Source organism: Kryptolebias marmoratus, linkage group LG13 (assembly GCF_001649575.2).
Source record: "Kryptolebias marmoratus isolate JLee-2015 linkage group LG13, ASM164957v2, whole genome shotgun sequence".
Classification (NCBI taxonomy): domain Eukaryota; kingdom Metazoa; phylum Chordata; class Actinopteri; order Cyprinodontiformes; family Rivulidae; genus Kryptolebias; species Kryptolebias marmoratus.
Window position 1 is genome coordinate 18,855,716 of NC_051442.1, and position 17,179 is coordinate 18,872,894.

A 17,179-nucleotide genomic window follows, 5' to 3' on the forward strand; every position below is an offset into this window, starting at 1 on the left:
AGTTTTTCCTAGATGAAACCTACATACTCAACACTACTTCTTTACCCACAAATGCATTTCCCTAACAACCCTGGCACCATTTAAGAGGAAACAAACAGGCTTTCCAAACGTCCAGTATTTATTGTGAAGAAGCATTGTTACGCCAAAGACATAATTAGCCGAACACAGATTTCCATACTTTTTGTGGTGTATTTATACATTCCAAACCAAGTCTTGTTGTTTTTCATTTGCTTTATTAAATGCAGCAGAGACATAATGTACAGAAATATTTGTTTTGGAAGGTTAATCCTTGTAATGAGAAGAAAAAGACACAAGTCAATATAATCTAAGACATACTTCTAACAAGTATGGCGTTTGTAAATTGTCATATGTGGAACTTACTGTGAGTACTTTTTACAAAAGGAAAGTTGAACTTTTTGAACATTTTGTTACGCTTGTTTAAAACCTGCAGCAGAAATCCTTCAGCAGAGTATAATGCAGCTTCCTATGGGCAAAGTACATTCTTTAGGAATACATATTATGTTTCACACAAAAGATATTTAGGTGACTATTATTTATAAACTAGAGTGAGAATGTTAGGACAGTAGCTATATTTACATCTTTATCTGTACAACAAACATTTACACTCTACCTAATTTAAGCTGTAGATGTTTAAATATACACATTTGTCTGCCTCCAGTTTGCGCCGTAAATCTCAGCCTTGTTCATAATTTATCAGAGCATGAAGGTCCCCCGGCGTTGTCTGAAATAAGGTAATTATTGAAATAAATTCAGTCAATTTTGCAGTGAACACAATAAATCAAGTGAATTGGGATTTCAGCTTGGATGTTACACTGTAAAAACAACACAATCAACATTTCTACTTATTGCAATATTTCTTCTTCATCAAGTCTACTTATCGCAATTAAAGTTATGCTGTAAATGACTGTAATATACATTACTTGTTACAGTAGGTAATTTGGATCAGATTTTGGAGAAACCTCATAACAAACAAGAAGCCATTCAAACACCTCCACTGAAGAATACAGTTTCAATATTAATAGTCTGATTAATGCACTGACATCGTTCACTGCTTTTAGGCTTAAAGCCTCTGTGGTATTAAATAAAATTTTGCTTTTTTTAGTCTTTAAACTTTTTTCTTGAATCCAGCAACCCATTGCACTTTTGGTTGAGTGTAAGTGACAGTGAGAGGAGTCTGTTTGTAGGAAAATATAGTCAATATTTTACTTTTGCATGTGAAGTGACTGTATTAAAATGGTAGCTGAGATGTTGGGAGGCAGCGATTTGTGGAAAGGTAATGAGCAATTCATATCTTACATGTTGTGGATAGCTCTTAAGATTACCTCAGTTTGCAGAAAAAGAGTTTAATTCTGATTGGCTCGACAAGCTAATTGCTAGTTTGACTTGGGCCGAGACCAAAAGAGGATTGCTGTCATTTTCAAACAACTCCAATCTGAAAAATTCAATAGCAGTTCATGCAAACTCTGTTTTACAAACCTTTAGATTGCTGTCAATTTCACAACATGGTAACTTACATTCTGTGGTTATTTGGAAGCACAAATAGTAGCTGCCAGCTGTAGTACTTCCAGTGCAGTTTGGAGCATTTCCAGCAGGAATATTATAATTTCCATTAGTATAACAATATAATACAAAAACCTTAGCAATGTGAAGGTTTATAAAATAATCTTTGTGTGAACTTTTGACATATTTTAGTTTTGAGTTGTTTTAAAATGGCAACAATCCATTTTCTGTTAGATTATCAGTCCAGGGAGAAAGAAACAATTTTTCCATACTGAGGTTGTTCGAAGAGCTATCTACAACAAGTAAGATATTGGTTGTTCATAACTGTTTCAGGTTCTGAACTATCACTTTAATTCTTCATTTATTTTAAGGCATGCACATCTGAGGATTTACAACTGTAAAATACATTAAAGCCTTTACAATTCAGAGTAAATTGGCAGCAGATCTTCACAGCTGCGTTCGCTCCACATTCAGCACCTCGCCTGGAATCCCTCCTGCCCAGCCGCGCAGCTCGGCTCGGCCCAGATCTTCTCCCTCACTGGCAGGTGGATCACATCTGAAGGGGTTGAGCACCCGCTCGGCTGACTGCAGGCCAGCCATGCTGCCGTCTGCCTCGGCCCCCCCACTTTTTGTCAGCCTCCTAATAACAGTGTCCCTGTCACTGCTCATTCTCCAGTGATGAATGATCTCATTATCTAAGTCTTCCATTGCTTCGTCTTCGGAGTGATGAAGGTTCATCATGGCCTCAGTGCCTCGCAGCTCTTTTTGCATGTGGTGACGTGTGAGAGGGATATCTTCCAGGCTTGCAGAACGGATCAGGATGGCAGACTTGATGTTTGGACTCGTGGTGGTCATATAAATCTCCTCTATATCACCTGGTATGTTGTCAGACAGATTCTTGAAGCCAGAGGGACAGGAATTGGTGTGGGCCGGAGGTAGGAACTCATTGTGAATGGTGAACTGGAGATGAGGTATCTGGAGTGGACGAGAAAAGTGTCTCCTGACAATTTCCTCACTTCCTGACTCGCTGTCTTTGTCCATGTCTGCTTCGTGGTGTCTCCATGTTTGACTTCTGCTCGATCCAGTCAGTACGAGTCGTGGAGTCTCCTCTCCCACCTCCGACCAGTCAGATTCCTCCTCCTCTGGAACAGATCCCAAAGGCTGTTCCTGACCAGAACTTTTGTCCTTTTCGTAGTTGTGGATGTCCATGAACTGAGCGGGAGGAGGAGTGATGGGAGGAACCATCTGAATGAGGGCATCATCAGGAGAATGAAGGGTGGTTTTGTGGAGAACTGAAGTTACCTATAGTAAGCAGAGATTGTAACCTTATCAGTTAACCATTTACCACGAAAGGTCAAATAATACAGTTCAGAATGACATTAAAAACACAGTTTGTGTCACCAGGAATCAGCATGCCTAGGGGCCCTCTTTGCCTAACGCCTGGCTCAAATAGCACAGAACCTTGACAGCTTGCCCCCTATTTTTATGTGTGTGTGTGTCAAGCCCCAAGAGTTTCAGCCTCGGTTTCCTTTTCTCTGCGAAGTATCCTGACGAATATGCTTGTGTTTCATCAAGGTTTTTCAGTTGGTTTTGATCTGACCCTTTCTCTGGGACTAGTTTGTCATGAGAGACAAAACTAGGGGCTAAGACTATAGACAGCAGCTTTTGGGATCATGGGGGGTTCTCAAACCCCTCTACCACATTAAGGTGGCAAATCTGTGGAGGACAGATGAACTGATTCCTTGTCCACAGTAATGAGGGCATTACTTTGGGCTGTTGTGGTGAAGAAAGAGCCGAGTCAAAAAGCAAAGCGCTTGGTGTACAGGTTCACATACAGTCCAATCTTCACCTATGGTCAAGCGGTATTGATCATGAACAGAAGAATGAGATCCAGGATAGAAGCAGCCGAAATGAGTTTCTTCTGTAGGGTGGCCGAGCTCAGCCTTAGAAATAAGGTGAGGAGCGCCATCATCTGGGAGGAGCACAGGTTATTGCTGCGTCTCCTCCACATCAAAGGGAGTCAGCTGAGGTGGTTTGAGCATCTGATAAGAGTCCTCCTGGGCGCCTTCATCTAGATTTTCGGTATAACCCACTGGGAGGAGACCCCAGGACAGCCCCAGAACTTACTGGAGAGATTTTGTATCCTCTCTGGCCTGGGAACACCTTTGGATCTCCGAGGAGGAGCTATGGGGAGGGGGATGTCTGTTTTTCTCCTGGACCTGCCTCTGCAACCCAACCAAGGATAAGCGGCAAAAATGGATGGATGGATGGATGGATGGATAAAAAAAACATACTACATGTTGTGCTTTGGTGGTTGTTTTTGGTAAAAGCCTCTTATTAACTTGAATTGTGAACAAAAAGGTACAAATCTCACATTTATTGCTTCCATTGTGTTGGCAATGCTTGCATCTGTGAGCTGCTCGGTCAGTTCTGAAATACGCCGATTCAACCTCTCACGCTCCCCCTCCATATTCTGAAGCTGACAAGGAAAACACAAGAATCACCCTCATTATTACAGATTTTCAGAAAGTAAGAAAGTTCAACATGTTAAATTCTAACCCCCCAAAAGATCTTTTTTTAGGGTAGGATCAGTGATGTAGTAAGGCTCATTATCTCACCATTGAGTGAAGCTTTTGCTCTAGAAAATTATTGGTCTGTTGTGTGGAGGAGCAGTCATCTTGGAGTCTAAAATAAGGTAGACAAACAGGGACAAGTTATTTAACAATGGTAAACTGTAATGCATGTCACATTATAGATTTAATGAGATTATGTAATAGAAATATGTTTTGCAGCTATTATCTAAAAAGTGTATTTCGAACCTTTTAAACCTTTCCATGAGGCTGCTGAGCTCCATCCGTGTCCTCTGAAGTTCAATCTCTAAAAGTTTTTGGCTACTAATGAATTCCTCTCCCAAACACTCCATCCGCACCGCCGTCTTCAACAAACTCTGGTGCAGACCTTCGTTTTGGTCCTGCACATTCCTATCAGAAGATATAAAAGGAAAGAGGTAGTATTCAATTCATTTTACAATCTTTTAATGTCGCCTTTGAAGTTATGTGCAGCCAGTTGAAGAACATTTTTAAATTACTGGATGTTTTTTTTAGATAACAAACATCCCCAAAATAGGATTACGCTTACCTGATTCTGCCTAACTCAGGTGTTTTTTCCTGTATGAATAAGCAAAAAAGGCTTAAATAAGATAAGCAATATTTCAAAGAGATGGTTTTCTTAGTCTTTGGAAACCTAAAAACTATAGAAGTAAAAAACAACACAAACAAACAAACACCAACAACACAAATATCAGTTTGCAAAATTGAATTGATTACTTTTGGCTTGTGCATCATTACTAATCTATTGTTCTGTAAGAAAGGATCTATAGTCCACCATGACACGCATGCACTTGCCAAAATCAATAGGAAAACAAATGAGGAATGCATTGTTACATAACTTCTTAATGAGGCTCATAAAGATAACTGGTGTTGCACTATTAATTTTTCCTTTGTGAACAAGGTGTAAATAGTAGGCTGGTAATGGTAGAGTGGAACAATACATGCAGAAGTATAATCTTAAAATAATGACATACTTCATGTGTTGATTGGCCGGTGAAACTTGTGTGTTCCTTTTCTTGAGTAGAGGGGTTGTTTGTGTTGCTAGTTGAGTTCTTGCTGACAACAGATTCAGGCTTTCTGTGTGAAGGTGGATTATTGGCAGCATGCTCCATTAATTGAGTAGGAACATCATCAAGCCTGTTTTTGTCATGATTGGTGGTTTTGCAGTGCTTCAAATGTGACTGGGATTCAAGGTGTTGGCCTTGGCAATGACTTGTATTGTTGTAATCTCCATGGCAACAGTCGTGGCCTTGACTGTAGTGGTTTCCATAGTGAGGAGCCTCGTTGTGTTGGTCTTCTTGGTGAAGATGATAAACCTCATTGGGTTGGTCTCCTTGGTTATGCTGGTAGGCTTTATTGCGATAGTGATGGCCTAGACTGTGATGGTCTCCATGATGATGGTGATGAGTTTCACGGTGTTGGTTCCCATGGTGATGGTGATGGTGATGGTGATGGACTGGACTGTGGAGATCTCTGTGCTGATGCTGACCCTCACTCTGTTGATCTCCTTGTTGATGAGGCTTACTGTGATGGTCTCTATGCCTATGGTGGCAAGCTTCGTTGTGTTGATCTCCGTGGTGATGGTGATAGTGTTCACTTTTGTGCTCTCCATGCAGATGGGTATGGCCTGGACTGTGGTGATTTTCTAAGTGGTGCTGAAGTTTGTTGTGGTGGTGCTGAGGGGGATGCCAATAGCTTGGACTGTGGTGGTCTCTGTGATGATGGCGATTAGCTTCTTTGTGGTGGTCTTCATAGTGATGCCCATGGGCTTCATTGTGTGGTTGGTGATGACCTAGACTGTGATGGCTTTCGTGATTAGGATGGTGAGGGCCATTTCTGTGATCAACTGGATGATGTGGATGAGTGTCTCTGTGGTGGTCACCATGGTGGTGCTGATGTGATAGGCCTTGGTGAGTTCCATGGTTACTGGTTGGGCTCTGATGGTCACAGTGACATGGTGTGGTTGGGCATGAGGTTGAATGGGTATTGGCGTGGTGACCTGAACTGTGATGGTCATCATGGTGATGTGGTATAAAAAGGTGATCTTCATGATGACGACTTGGATCATAGTTATCTCTGAGGTTGTGAGCATGTTCATGGTGTCCATGGTGGGTTCCATGGTGGTCCTCATGGGAATGAGCATGGTGGTCATGACAGTGACTTGCACTGTGATGCTTATAGTGGTGAGTTGGGCTGTAGTGGTCTTTGTGACGCTTGTCTTTATGGAGATGTGACGTGTTATGATAAATGGGACTGTGGTGATCTCTTTGCTGATAGGCAGAATTGTGGTGGTGCCCCTGGTGATGGTGATGGTGATTTCTGTGTTGATGGTGATGACTTAGGCTGTTGAATTCTTCTTGGTGATGGTGGTGGTTGAATTTAGGCGTAGGCGAATGGGGGTGATGTTCTGGATTTGGTGACCATGAGTGACAGCTTGTAGGCCTATGCTTCATATGACTGGGTGGACTTGCAGAATGGTGACCATGATGGTGGAAAGATTTAGAACGGGAAAGCCGAGGTGAGTGTGAATGCTTGCTGGATCTAGTTGAGTCTGGACTGGTAGGCTGACTTCTCCACTGCTTTGGTTTATCAGTGTTGCTGTCCTTTTCCCGGGACTTGCCAGAGGCTTGACCTGGACTATGGGGTCTTTGAGGATCTGTAACCCCAAGAGAGCTGAGTCTCATGGGGCTGAGCACCTGCCGTGTGATCTCATTAAGGAAAGCAGAAAACTTCATTTTTTCTTTTAATAAATTTTGTCTTGCTTCACTCTTGCTCCTCTCCTCTTCATTTTCATTCTCATTTCCAATCCCTTTTTTGTCTTTAGGCCTCGTAAGATCATCCATGGATTTAGCTTTGCGGAAACTTCCATCTTTTCCCAAGTGTCTAGTGCTTGTTTGGCTTTTCTTTACGTCCTCCTTCGTGAAGCTACTGGGGGACGACTTTCCTACGTCTCTTTTCTGTTTGGCAGAGGACCTGTTTAAATTCCCTCTTGCATTTATCAAAGGGGTTGTGTCGTCGTCCTCTTCAAAATACTTGTGTTTCCCAGAAACGTCAGTAAAAGACTGAGAATGCTGGGGCCTCCTGGGATGATATCTTTCTGAACACTCACTGCTGTTCTTAGAGGACAAGGTAGAAGAGGAGGAGGATGTTGTAGAAGAAGACAGCAAAGACGAAGAGGAAAAAGAGGAACTGGACAGAGAAGAGGAAGAGGAAGAGGAAGAGGAGGAAGTAGATGTCGATGAAGACGATGATAATGAGGAGCTCTTGGTACTTTGTGAAACATGACGATGATTTTGCTTATGGTGGCAATGATGAGGATGATGATGATGGAGCTTTTCATAATCTCGCTGATTCTGATGATTTGGTTGACGATCCTTGATGTCCTCCGCTGAATGAATGCTGTTTAAAAAAGTGTGTAATATTTTTCACATTTATTAGAACCAGTATCTGTAACTACAATACATACCAGCTAATGAAAAGCTTTATAACTACAGTGAAAAAGATTACAAACTTACTTATCATGATTGTTGTCATCTGCCTGATGATGGCAATGATGATGACGATGTCCTTGGTGATGATGAGGCTGCATCACTTGTTGAGTTTTGGAGTTGGGGGTCTTTTCGAGCTTGTGTCCTTTTTCTTGATGGTCACACATTTCAGACTTTTAATGTCTCTCCTATCTTCCTACTGATGCACGGCCCTGAAATAACTCATCAACTGGTAAAGCAGCTGAAAGTTCTCCCCTGAGACTGAAAAAATGTGGATTTTTGGTAAGAGCTCTTGCCTTTTTGAAATAATCGTTCAATCTTCTATCATTATGTTTCCATTTCTTGCAAATATACAGATACAAAACTTCCTCTTTATCTTCTGTTATTAACATCATTTAGGAAAGGTGAGGTATTATTGTGATTATCTAAAATATAACTGATATATGACTGATTCTTCATAAAACTAAACAATTTAAAACAATTTAATTATAGCAACATATTGCAAAAAAACCTAGGATACATTTGACATGCAGGGGAAACCCAAGTTTTGGAGCGAGCAGTACTATATAAAAAACACAAAATCATACAGCAAGTCTTAGCATTCCAAAAGAAAAAAACATTTTAGCATCTCGTTTTTACCTAATTTAACATACATTCAGTACATATGTACTTACGTTCCTGTGATGGCAGTGGAGTTCGTTCAAATGTAGTGTTTTGCTCTGTGTGATCCACCATCTGATTGAGCAGGGAGGCACATGTGCATCATTAAACTCAGACTTATCAATATGTACCTCAGTGCCATCCAATGACAGGACTGGTGGCTTCAAGCAGCTGTTCTAGACTGAACACAATCCATGGAAAGCTGGACAGTGCAACAGCTTGTACAACATGTATGGTTAAATTAGTAATATAATGCACTCTACATGAAGAGTTTAATTGAAAAAGAACAAATCAATGTTGCTGGTGTAGATTCTCAGTCATCCAGGCCATGGTAAATTCAAAAAAGGTTAAAAAAAACAAAAACAACTGGACTTTCTATTCTGGAGTTGAAGATGTTTCGCTTCTCATCCGAGGAGCTTCCTCAATTCAGAAATAGAGAGTGTAGAGTTGAGCTTTTAAAGCTGAGAAGAGATGTAAGCTGGATTGCTTGCAAATTGTTCTCGCTCTCCTAACAATAGAGGCTTGTTAGGGTCCTTGTTAGTCTGACTCACTGAGGGGCCACTCTTGTCACATGAGTGCAGGTGTTGATTGGAGTGAAACTGACTGGGGATCAGGCCTAAAGCTCCATTATATGTTTTTGAAAGCTGAAATCTGAGTCCTCCTCCTCTGTTTAATGTTGGTTTCTCTCTTTTGACATGGATGGCTTTCTTTACCCCCCTCTCAAACCATCGGTCTTCTCAGTCCAAAATATGAACATTTTGGTCCTCAACAGAGCGTCCCTTATCCCTGAGGTGTAGGTGGACAGCTGAGTCCTGTCCCGAAGAGGTGGCTCTCCTGTGTTGAGCCATGCGTCTGTGGAGAGGTTGTTTGGTCTCTCCAATATAGAGGTCTGGACATTCTTCGCTGCACTGAACTGCCTAAAGTGCTCGTTCAGTGGGATTATGAGATATTTTGCTAACAGACAGACAGGATTGACACTAACAGCTAATGCCAAAGTTTTAGACAAAGATCTTGCACAATGTATAATATTTATAGTATGTATTAGGGATGACTCTCAGCTAAAATCACATCAGATTTTTGCCCAATATCTGTAAAACTGCCTGAGTTAGTCGTTTTGTTTTGTTTTCTGAAGCTAGGGTGGCCATTTTAAATCGGGTTGACTCCAAAGGTTTATCTGTTGTAGATGCTAATCAAGTGACTGTTTTCTGATAGTTTTATTTAACTCTTTCCAGTGGTTCATGTGATACTTTGCTAACAGGCAGACAAACAAACAGACACGCACACACAGGCAAAAAACATTACGTTCTTAATTTTTCCTTTTAGCAATGAGCAATAAAAAGCAAACAAAAAAACATGCAAAGCTAAACATAAGAAACAAGACCATGGCAAGAACATCCCTTTTCAAAGATTCTACATTTTCTTTTCAGTCATTATAAAAGGTATAGGAGTGACGGAAACTATTTCAAGATTTTCTTTTGCCACTACTCAGTCTACTGCAGCTGATAATATTCTGAAGATTTGTTTTCGAATTTTGTTCCGTCTCTCCATTATGACCAATACATCTTTACTGGAAAAGCCCTAAGCCCATAATGATGACATAATGTCTCAGATTGGAGCTGTTGTATCAGGCACAAGTCTGTGTTCATTTCTCGTTGCGTTCGAGAGCCCTTTCAGTGAGGTCAGAGGTGAACTCCACGTTTAGGTGAGTCTGGCTGGAGGTGTGCTTGTAGGTGGGCATCACGTCTCCCACGACCTTCTTGTACTCTTCAGTTTCCAGAACAGTATACAAAATATTCTCGCACATTTCAGAGCCTGAAAATCGTCTTTCACAAAAACATTTAACATGAAACGGTCCACTTTAAAGGGCAATTTTGCTCTTTTATTTGCTATACTGCAGATGCATGTGAAGCACAGGAACAAAGAACTGTGCAGCATGTTGACAACAGAGTCAAAAATATTGATAGGGATGTCCCTATTATGTCAGCGCAATGGACAAGCTAATAACTCAGAGTGACAGAGAACTGCATTGAACTCCGATACAGTATCAAAAGTGACTGCAGTAAATATAGAGATGTTAGATTGAAGAACTGCATTTTATGAGTCAAAAGAAATGCATCAAAACACAGAAAAACTTTGCTTTTGTGGTGTCTATAAATGTCCGATCTGTTATTTTCTGTAATTCAGCGTGCATAAAATAGATCATAGCCAGCAGCTTCCCCTGCCTCCATCCAGCTATGACTCAGACTCCCTCACAATCAATGGCAAAGCTGCGCAGCTGTGACGAGCCCAATGGAAAGTTGGGGCGAGTCGGCTAATGCTCATATGCAAACACGGTCTGTGCTGGTGGATATTTAGAACAGCATCAACACTTGAATCGGTACGAGGACACTGTGTGACTTTTCCGGACGGAAAATGAACGCCGCTCTCTTCACGAAGGAGATTAGCATCAATCGGGACATTTTCCACAAACGCTTATAGGTTATTGGTGTTACTGAGGGGCCGCTGTATGTCTGTGCTGCCTGAACAGTTGAACTGTAGGATGCCTCAGGTCCACTTACTGAGTCTTTGACCTGACTTTGGCTGGGCCTTTTACACTACTTGAACCCCTGCAGTTTGCTTACTCCGAAAACCAGACTACAGACGACACCATTTCAACCGCCCTCCACTTCACTCAACACTCTCAACACACTAGTGTTTTAAGAACTTTGCCGTCAACTATTGGACCCAACCTGGTCTTTTTCTGCGAAATATCTCACGAACCACTGAATGGATTGTAATGAAACCCTTAAAAAGTCTGGATGTACAACTGTTAGATTCAACTTAATTCAAGATGGCCTCCACAGCCAAGTGACCTTAGAAAACAAAAACAGCAATGACTCAATCAATTTAACGGAAATTGAGCAAAAACTTGGTGTGGTAGTAGCTGAGAGCCACCCCCAACACATACTGCAAGGGGATACTTGCACTTAATGAACCACAGGATAGAACATCACTAGAACGCATTAACATTTAGAGTCAACCCCATTCAAAATGGCCGCCACAGCTTAACCATTTTAGCCAACACAAAAATGGTAACTCAGTATTAGATACTGAGCGAAGTACCCAAGGTCCAATATCACACGAGAGCACATATTTACATGTATTGACCAAAACAGCTTTATTAAGACCCAGTTTTTTTGTTTTTAATTGCTGCACATTTGCAAACCTTCAGAAAAGAACAATTGCCAAATTTAGCTTTTAACAAACAGAAAACTACTGAAACGATTTATTTTTTGTGGTATCCCCGTTTAATGGACATTCGAAAACATCAAGAAAATGTACATACAGTATATATGGCAAATCTAAAAGCAAAGCACTCTATTTTTTTTTTTAGAAGTAATCCTGACACTCCTAGTAGTGTAGTAGTATGTGTAGAGCATGTCTGACTGGGTCCTAATCTGCTGTGAAGGAGAAATGCACAGAGGCCCTATCAGCAAGACTCGCTTCATGACCGTGTAAATGTTACACTGCAAACAGTGTAGTACGCCCTGACACTTCTGCTTGCAACGTTGAGAGGTTTTCTCAACTTCAACACTGCATTTAGGGGAAATTATAAAAACAAAACAAATAAAAATCAATTAACTTAGAAAGATCACTCAGATATTAGCTGAAAAAGCATTTCCCCTCATCACCAAAGCAATAACAAGTTGTGAATTTGCACAGAGTCTTGGTCACTGTTGGAGTTTGTGGATCACAGAAGAGCTTCTGATTAGTGCAAGAAATGATTCTTTACGGTCCAAAGGCCTCCGACATGCTCCGATGGCCTGCTGTGAATAAGAAAACAGCCTTTCTAAGGTTGGCCGAGCAGCTCCCTCTGCTGGGCTGATTGTGTTTCAGATGGTCCCATTTCAGACCACTCTATATTGGTTTATGCTGTGTAATGCACAAGTAAAAGGGAAGAAAAGAAATCAAAAACAAACAAACCAAAAAAAAAAAAAAAAAATCACTGCTTGTTATCAGTTTTTGCCCACGCGGATGTTGGGGTTAAGAAGAGGATCTAAATTGGGGTCTGAGCCAGCTGAGGCACGCCCAAGTTTAGCCATGACGATTATCAACGTAAAGAATCCCAGAACGCCGACCAAAAGGAGCACGAAGACCCGCTGCTTCCAGGACAGAGACGCCCGCTTTCCACCTGACCGGTTTCTGAAATGACCGGGGAAATTTGAGTCAGTCCGAGTTACCACTTGTGTCAGCCAAAGCAACCGAAAAGGATTCAAGTCACTAACCCGGTATCGTCGTACTTACTTTAAAATTTGTGCAAACCAACTCAGCGCCGGTCGCCGCCGGTACTTGTCGTCGTCAAAGTCGATCTGTGTGACGGAGCCGTGGGCGCCGTCCCGGGTGTCGTAGACCTTTCTTGGTGATGATGCTGCACAAAAAAAAAACAAACATAAATTTTCAATAAGTGCATAAAACAAACCTAAAATCCAAACATATCTTCCCCCTTCTGTGTGTGTGTGTGTGTGTAGGGTGGCGGGGAGCTGGTGCCCATCTCCAGCAATCTCTGTGCGAGAGGCGGGGGACACCCTGGACAGGTCTCCAGTCCATCACAGGGACACGGAGACAAACGAGACAAACAACCATTCATGCCAAGGGTCAATTTAGAGTTACCATTTCACCCAACATGCATGTTTTTGGTCTGTGGGAGGAAAACGGGAGTACACGGAAACAACAGCTCTAACCCATCAAATCAAAAATGTGGTTTTAAAAGTTTTTCCAATATAGAAGCAGAACTGTTTATTCCTTAAAGCCAGACAAAAAGCAGAACCGGTGACGGACGTTTGACTCTACCTGTGTGTATTGTAATAGTGTCACAGCTGGGGTCGGCAGTAGTAAAGTTAATCACAGCGTGCTCCTTCACAGCCGAATCCTCATTTTTACTAAGACCTCCATAGTCTTCATGGGGTGGAGGAGGGACAGGTGGTGAGCTGAGGCTGGCGCTGTAGGAGTGACTGGGATATACGCTACTTTTTTCTTGTGCTGCAGAAACAGAAAAATTCAATGTTTATTTAAAAATAATAATAATAATAAAAAATGACCATAAAATTCCAACAGCTTACTTAAAGCCGTTTAGAAGTGGGTTTCTGTATAAAGGTTATAAATAGTTAATATCTTCCCTGTTGCAGATAGCTTCTTGTATGACCTCAGCTTAGAGAAACTGAGTTTTCTTCCAACAGGACTGATGATCTAATGGTTAGTCTGAATGCAGGTAAAACCAAAGTGGATTGCTCTCATTTTAAAACAATTACAATAAAAAAAAAAGTCAGTGGTTCATATGATGGCTACCTTGTAAAACTTTACACTGCTGTCAATTTTGCCGTTTTAAGGCATCCAGGTGTCACATCAAGCAGGAATTTCATCATATTGCCATCAAAATAATGGTGTAATGGAAAAGTGACAGAAGTGTAAAAGTCCATAAAATAACACTTGCATAAAATGATGTGAGACTTTTAAGATTGGCGTTATTTTAAGACAGTAAAATTCAAATTGGGTCCATTTGGATTACCTATTTTTAGTTTAACACTACAGTCTGAAGACCTCATCTCCAAAGTGGCTTTGGCCATTTTAAAGCGACTCCGGTTTTAAAATATTTCCCAGCAGTTCATGCGATCGCTGCTTCACAGACATTTACGCCAACATCCCTTTCTCATCACACGGTTAGTTTGGCAGAAATCTAAAACTCCTCCCAGACGTCACACCCCTGGATGCCCTGAAGTGCTACATATCACCACTGCTGCTGCTGCTTGAGCTCGTAAATAACCACGGAATGCAAAATAATCTGTTTTTAAAATAGATTAGAGCTGTTTCATAAAGGCAGCAATCAACTTTGGTCCTATCATCAGGCCTCAACTCAGTTTCCTAAAATGTTCAAGAAGTCATATACAATCGGTAAGAAATTATTGATTTATCAATTTTACACAGAAACCCACATCCAATTAGCCAAACTCTTCCTTTAAATGTCAAGATTAAAGCTCACCATCAAATGTTGACCAGTCTGTATAATCAGAGACACTGGTAGCTGTTGTCTCTTCAAGGACGCCAACAGGCTCTTCAATCTGCCAAAGACCACATGGTTTAACATTAATCCACATGCCTGCATGTTCGGTTTTAGCGCAAACAAAGACGTTAACAATAGCAGCCCATTACCAGTGGCAACCCCAAACCAGCCCGAGCCCAGTTAACAGAGGACAGCTGCTCTTTCAGCACATCAGCCACCGGGCTGGCCAGATTCGAGGGGGGGAACACTGGGCCCTGGCAGGTGGGACACTGGTACCCCGCTGGGGCTGTGTGGAGGGGCAGCCGAGACGCCAAGTTATTAAGGCACGCCCAGTGAAACACATCTAAAGATTGAAAACAAACAAAAAAAAGGTTGGATGTTAATTTCAAAAAGGCAAAAGTCATTTATTTTTTTATTGCTTTAGATAACAAGAAATCCTGTAAAAAAAATCACTTAATACAAGTCTGTGTGACTCTGGTCCTTCTCACCGTAGCAGATCAGTCTGACTGTGTCCTGTGCGTTCAGCGGCGTGCTGCACAGAGCACAGTTCGGGTTGTAATCGCTGTCCTGAAGCCACTGCAGATAAGACTGGACGATGCACTGGAAGGCAACACGTTGAAACACAGAACGTCAATGCAAAGCTGCGATCGTTAAACAAACAAATATCACCAGACACAGTCCCCCCCCCCACTTACCTTGTTGTGGTTGGAAACAAGGCAGTGTTCACACACGTTCACACGATGTTCAAAGCAGAATAGATTGGTCACCTTTCTCTTCGGACACTTGCAGAGACCCATAGCAACATGCGCTGTGTCGAGGACAAACAAACAAACAAGCTTTTTTTTTTTTTTAAACGGAGCAACAACAAGTCCTCTGGCTGAGGACTGAGATTCCAATCATTCCACAAATGAAAGAAAATTCCTCAAATGCAAACAGAAAAATCAAGTATTTATGTATGGAAAAGTTTTCATTAAAGTTGTGCTGCGTGTGAAATACATTATACAACTACCTCTAGGTTCTGGTAAAACATGTGTTCAAATACTTTAGAAATGTTCCACAAAAAAATGCCTCAACAAAGAAAAAAAAAAAAAACTGGAAAAAAATATATTGATTCTCAATGAAAAGAAATTGATACAGGTAGATCGAAGATCAAGTAAAACCTATACCTAAAATAACATTGAAAACAATTGAACATAGTAGCTCTAAAGACGCGTAATGACCCTCATTCATAAAGTAACAAACAGCTCTGAAAACCAGCGTGGTAAGGGCTTTACTTCAGCTTAACTTCAAGGAAGGATCTGCTTGCTCTTTGGCCTGAAAGTACAAAATTTCAATCTATTCAATTTATTCTTCAATCCCATTTTTGCTCATGTTGTGCCACTCAATGTAAAGTTTATTGACAAAAAAGAACAATAAATAGATGGCTCAGATATTGAAGCACAGAGTTGAAACTGTGATGATATGGGCTAAACAGAATGAACAATATTTCAGGACGGCAAATATCCAAATAGACTTGTAGAAATCAATAAATCATGTAAAACTTCTACAGAAGACAAGTGGAAACTATTGTATGCTCTGATCAGATGTCTGGGTTTAAAAAAATTAAATAAAACATATCTGGTGTTCTCATTTAATTGTTTCAACGCCTAAATTAGATAATATTTTCAGAGAATTGCTGCAGCCACACTTGAAAGAATTTCTTTTAAGACAGTATCTATTTTCAGTTTAATTTAGTGTTTAAGTCACTAAAAACTGCATCTTTCGAGCTATGTACAAAAAAGTAGAGAGGTCCAATTTAAAGACTATTTACAGTTCAATGCACTCAGATTAAACACCCGAATTTACAGCTAAAATGTTTCCCTGTGCCTAAGCCTGACAGCTGGTATAATCATGTTGAAATTCAGTGTAATTTATTTTATCATTAATTCCTCATACTTGAGAAGGGAGGAAGACAGTGAGGCTAATGTTGACTGAGACTAGTTACTGACAGCTAGCTCTTCATGCTACTCTGACCCAACTTGCACCTCCACCTGCCAGAAACACCTTTTAAAGTCTTTCCGAAACCAGAAAGCTACCGAAAACATTTAGGGGTGTAACAAGTCAACCTTCCTGGCTCGTGTGCCACGTTTACCACCTTCTGACAGCCGAACTCTCAACATTTATCAGCGCTAACGTCAGCTAGCTGCGAAGCTAAGCTAAGCTAAGCTAAAGCTGGAAGCTGTCAGGTTGAGGGAACGTTAGCGAGCTAACGCAGCTAGCCGGGCAGGCTAAAGGAGGCGACGAAGCTTCAGTATTTACCCGTCCACGCCGAAGCGAGAGAAGATCCGCTCGTTTTAGGTAATGTTGCAGGCTGTCATTTGAACCTGTGGGTCAAATCCACATGGGAAGCAGCTCCGGAGGCTGTCATGATAAACCTGAACGGATCCCTTCCTCTCTGTGTTTATGTGCCACGTCCCTTCCACTTCTGCTTCGTCCTTACGCGCCTCCTGTTTTTCAGCCCACCTCCTCTCTTCTGCCACCTACTGACCCGGAGTGAAAGCCATGTTGCCGGAGATCCTACGGTGGCCCTGAAGGCAATTGACCAGATTTCTCTGTTTTGTAATTTGTCGTTGTGTTTAGTGATTTGTTGTGGTTTGCACTCCAGGGAAATCGTTCCTTCAATCTGTCATCAGCATGGACGGACAAAGAATGACACACATTTAGCCTAAACTTGAGCTATTAATCACACCCCACTTCCACACTGAATGTAATTTAAACCTAAATTAGAAGCTTAAGTTTAAGCTCAATTTGAGCATGTCTCCTTTTCTGTCAGAAATATTGAAGTGCATAGTAACTTTTATAAGTCATTCATGTTACTCTAAATT

The 17,179-nt window shown here is 41.3% G+C and overlaps 2 protein-coding genes across 3 annotated transcripts; both read right to left on the reverse strand.

Moving 5' to 3' along the window:
* Window positions 1-146: 146 nt before the first annotated feature.
* si:dkey-273o13.3 (LIM domain-containing protein A) lies at window positions 147-8,424 on the reverse strand. Of its 2 annotated transcripts, none has more exons than XM_017412467.3 (8): window positions 8,293-8,424; window positions 7,646-7,879; window positions 5,105-7,529; window positions 4,660-4,688; window positions 4,341-4,502; window positions 4,140-4,206; window positions 3,896-4,000; window positions 147-2,823 (listed from the first exon to the last, which is right to left on the reverse strand). In XM_017412467.3, the coding sequence occupies exons 2-8, from the start codon at window positions 7,783-7,785 to the stop codon at window positions 1,969-1,971; spliced, it is 3,783 nt and encodes a 1,260-aa protein (XP_017267956.1). In that variant the 5' UTR covers window positions 7,786-7,879; window positions 8,293-8,424; the 3' UTR covers window positions 147-1,968. The 2 variants fall into 2 exon arrangements, with proteins under 2 accessions (XP_017267956.1, XP_024860949.1); XM_025005181.2 differs by lacking the exon at window positions 147-2,823 and adding an exon at window positions 2,860-3,746.
* A 3,118-nt stretch (window positions 8,425-11,542) lies between these two features.
* zfpl1 (zinc finger protein-like 1) lies at window positions 11,543-16,805 on the reverse strand. Its single transcript, XM_017412502.2, has 8 exons — window positions 16,614-16,805; window positions 15,011-15,123; window positions 14,804-14,915; window positions 14,465-14,658; window positions 14,295-14,373; window positions 13,109-13,297; window positions 12,563-12,686; window positions 11,543-12,460 (listed from the first exon to the last, which is right to left on the reverse strand). The coding sequence occupies exons 2-8, from the start codon at window positions 15,110-15,112 to the stop codon at window positions 12,274-12,276; spliced, it is 987 nt and encodes a 328-aa protein (XP_017267991.1). The 5' UTR covers window positions 15,113-15,123; window positions 16,614-16,805; the 3' UTR covers window positions 11,543-12,273.
* Window positions 16,806-17,179: the final 374 nt, after the last annotated feature.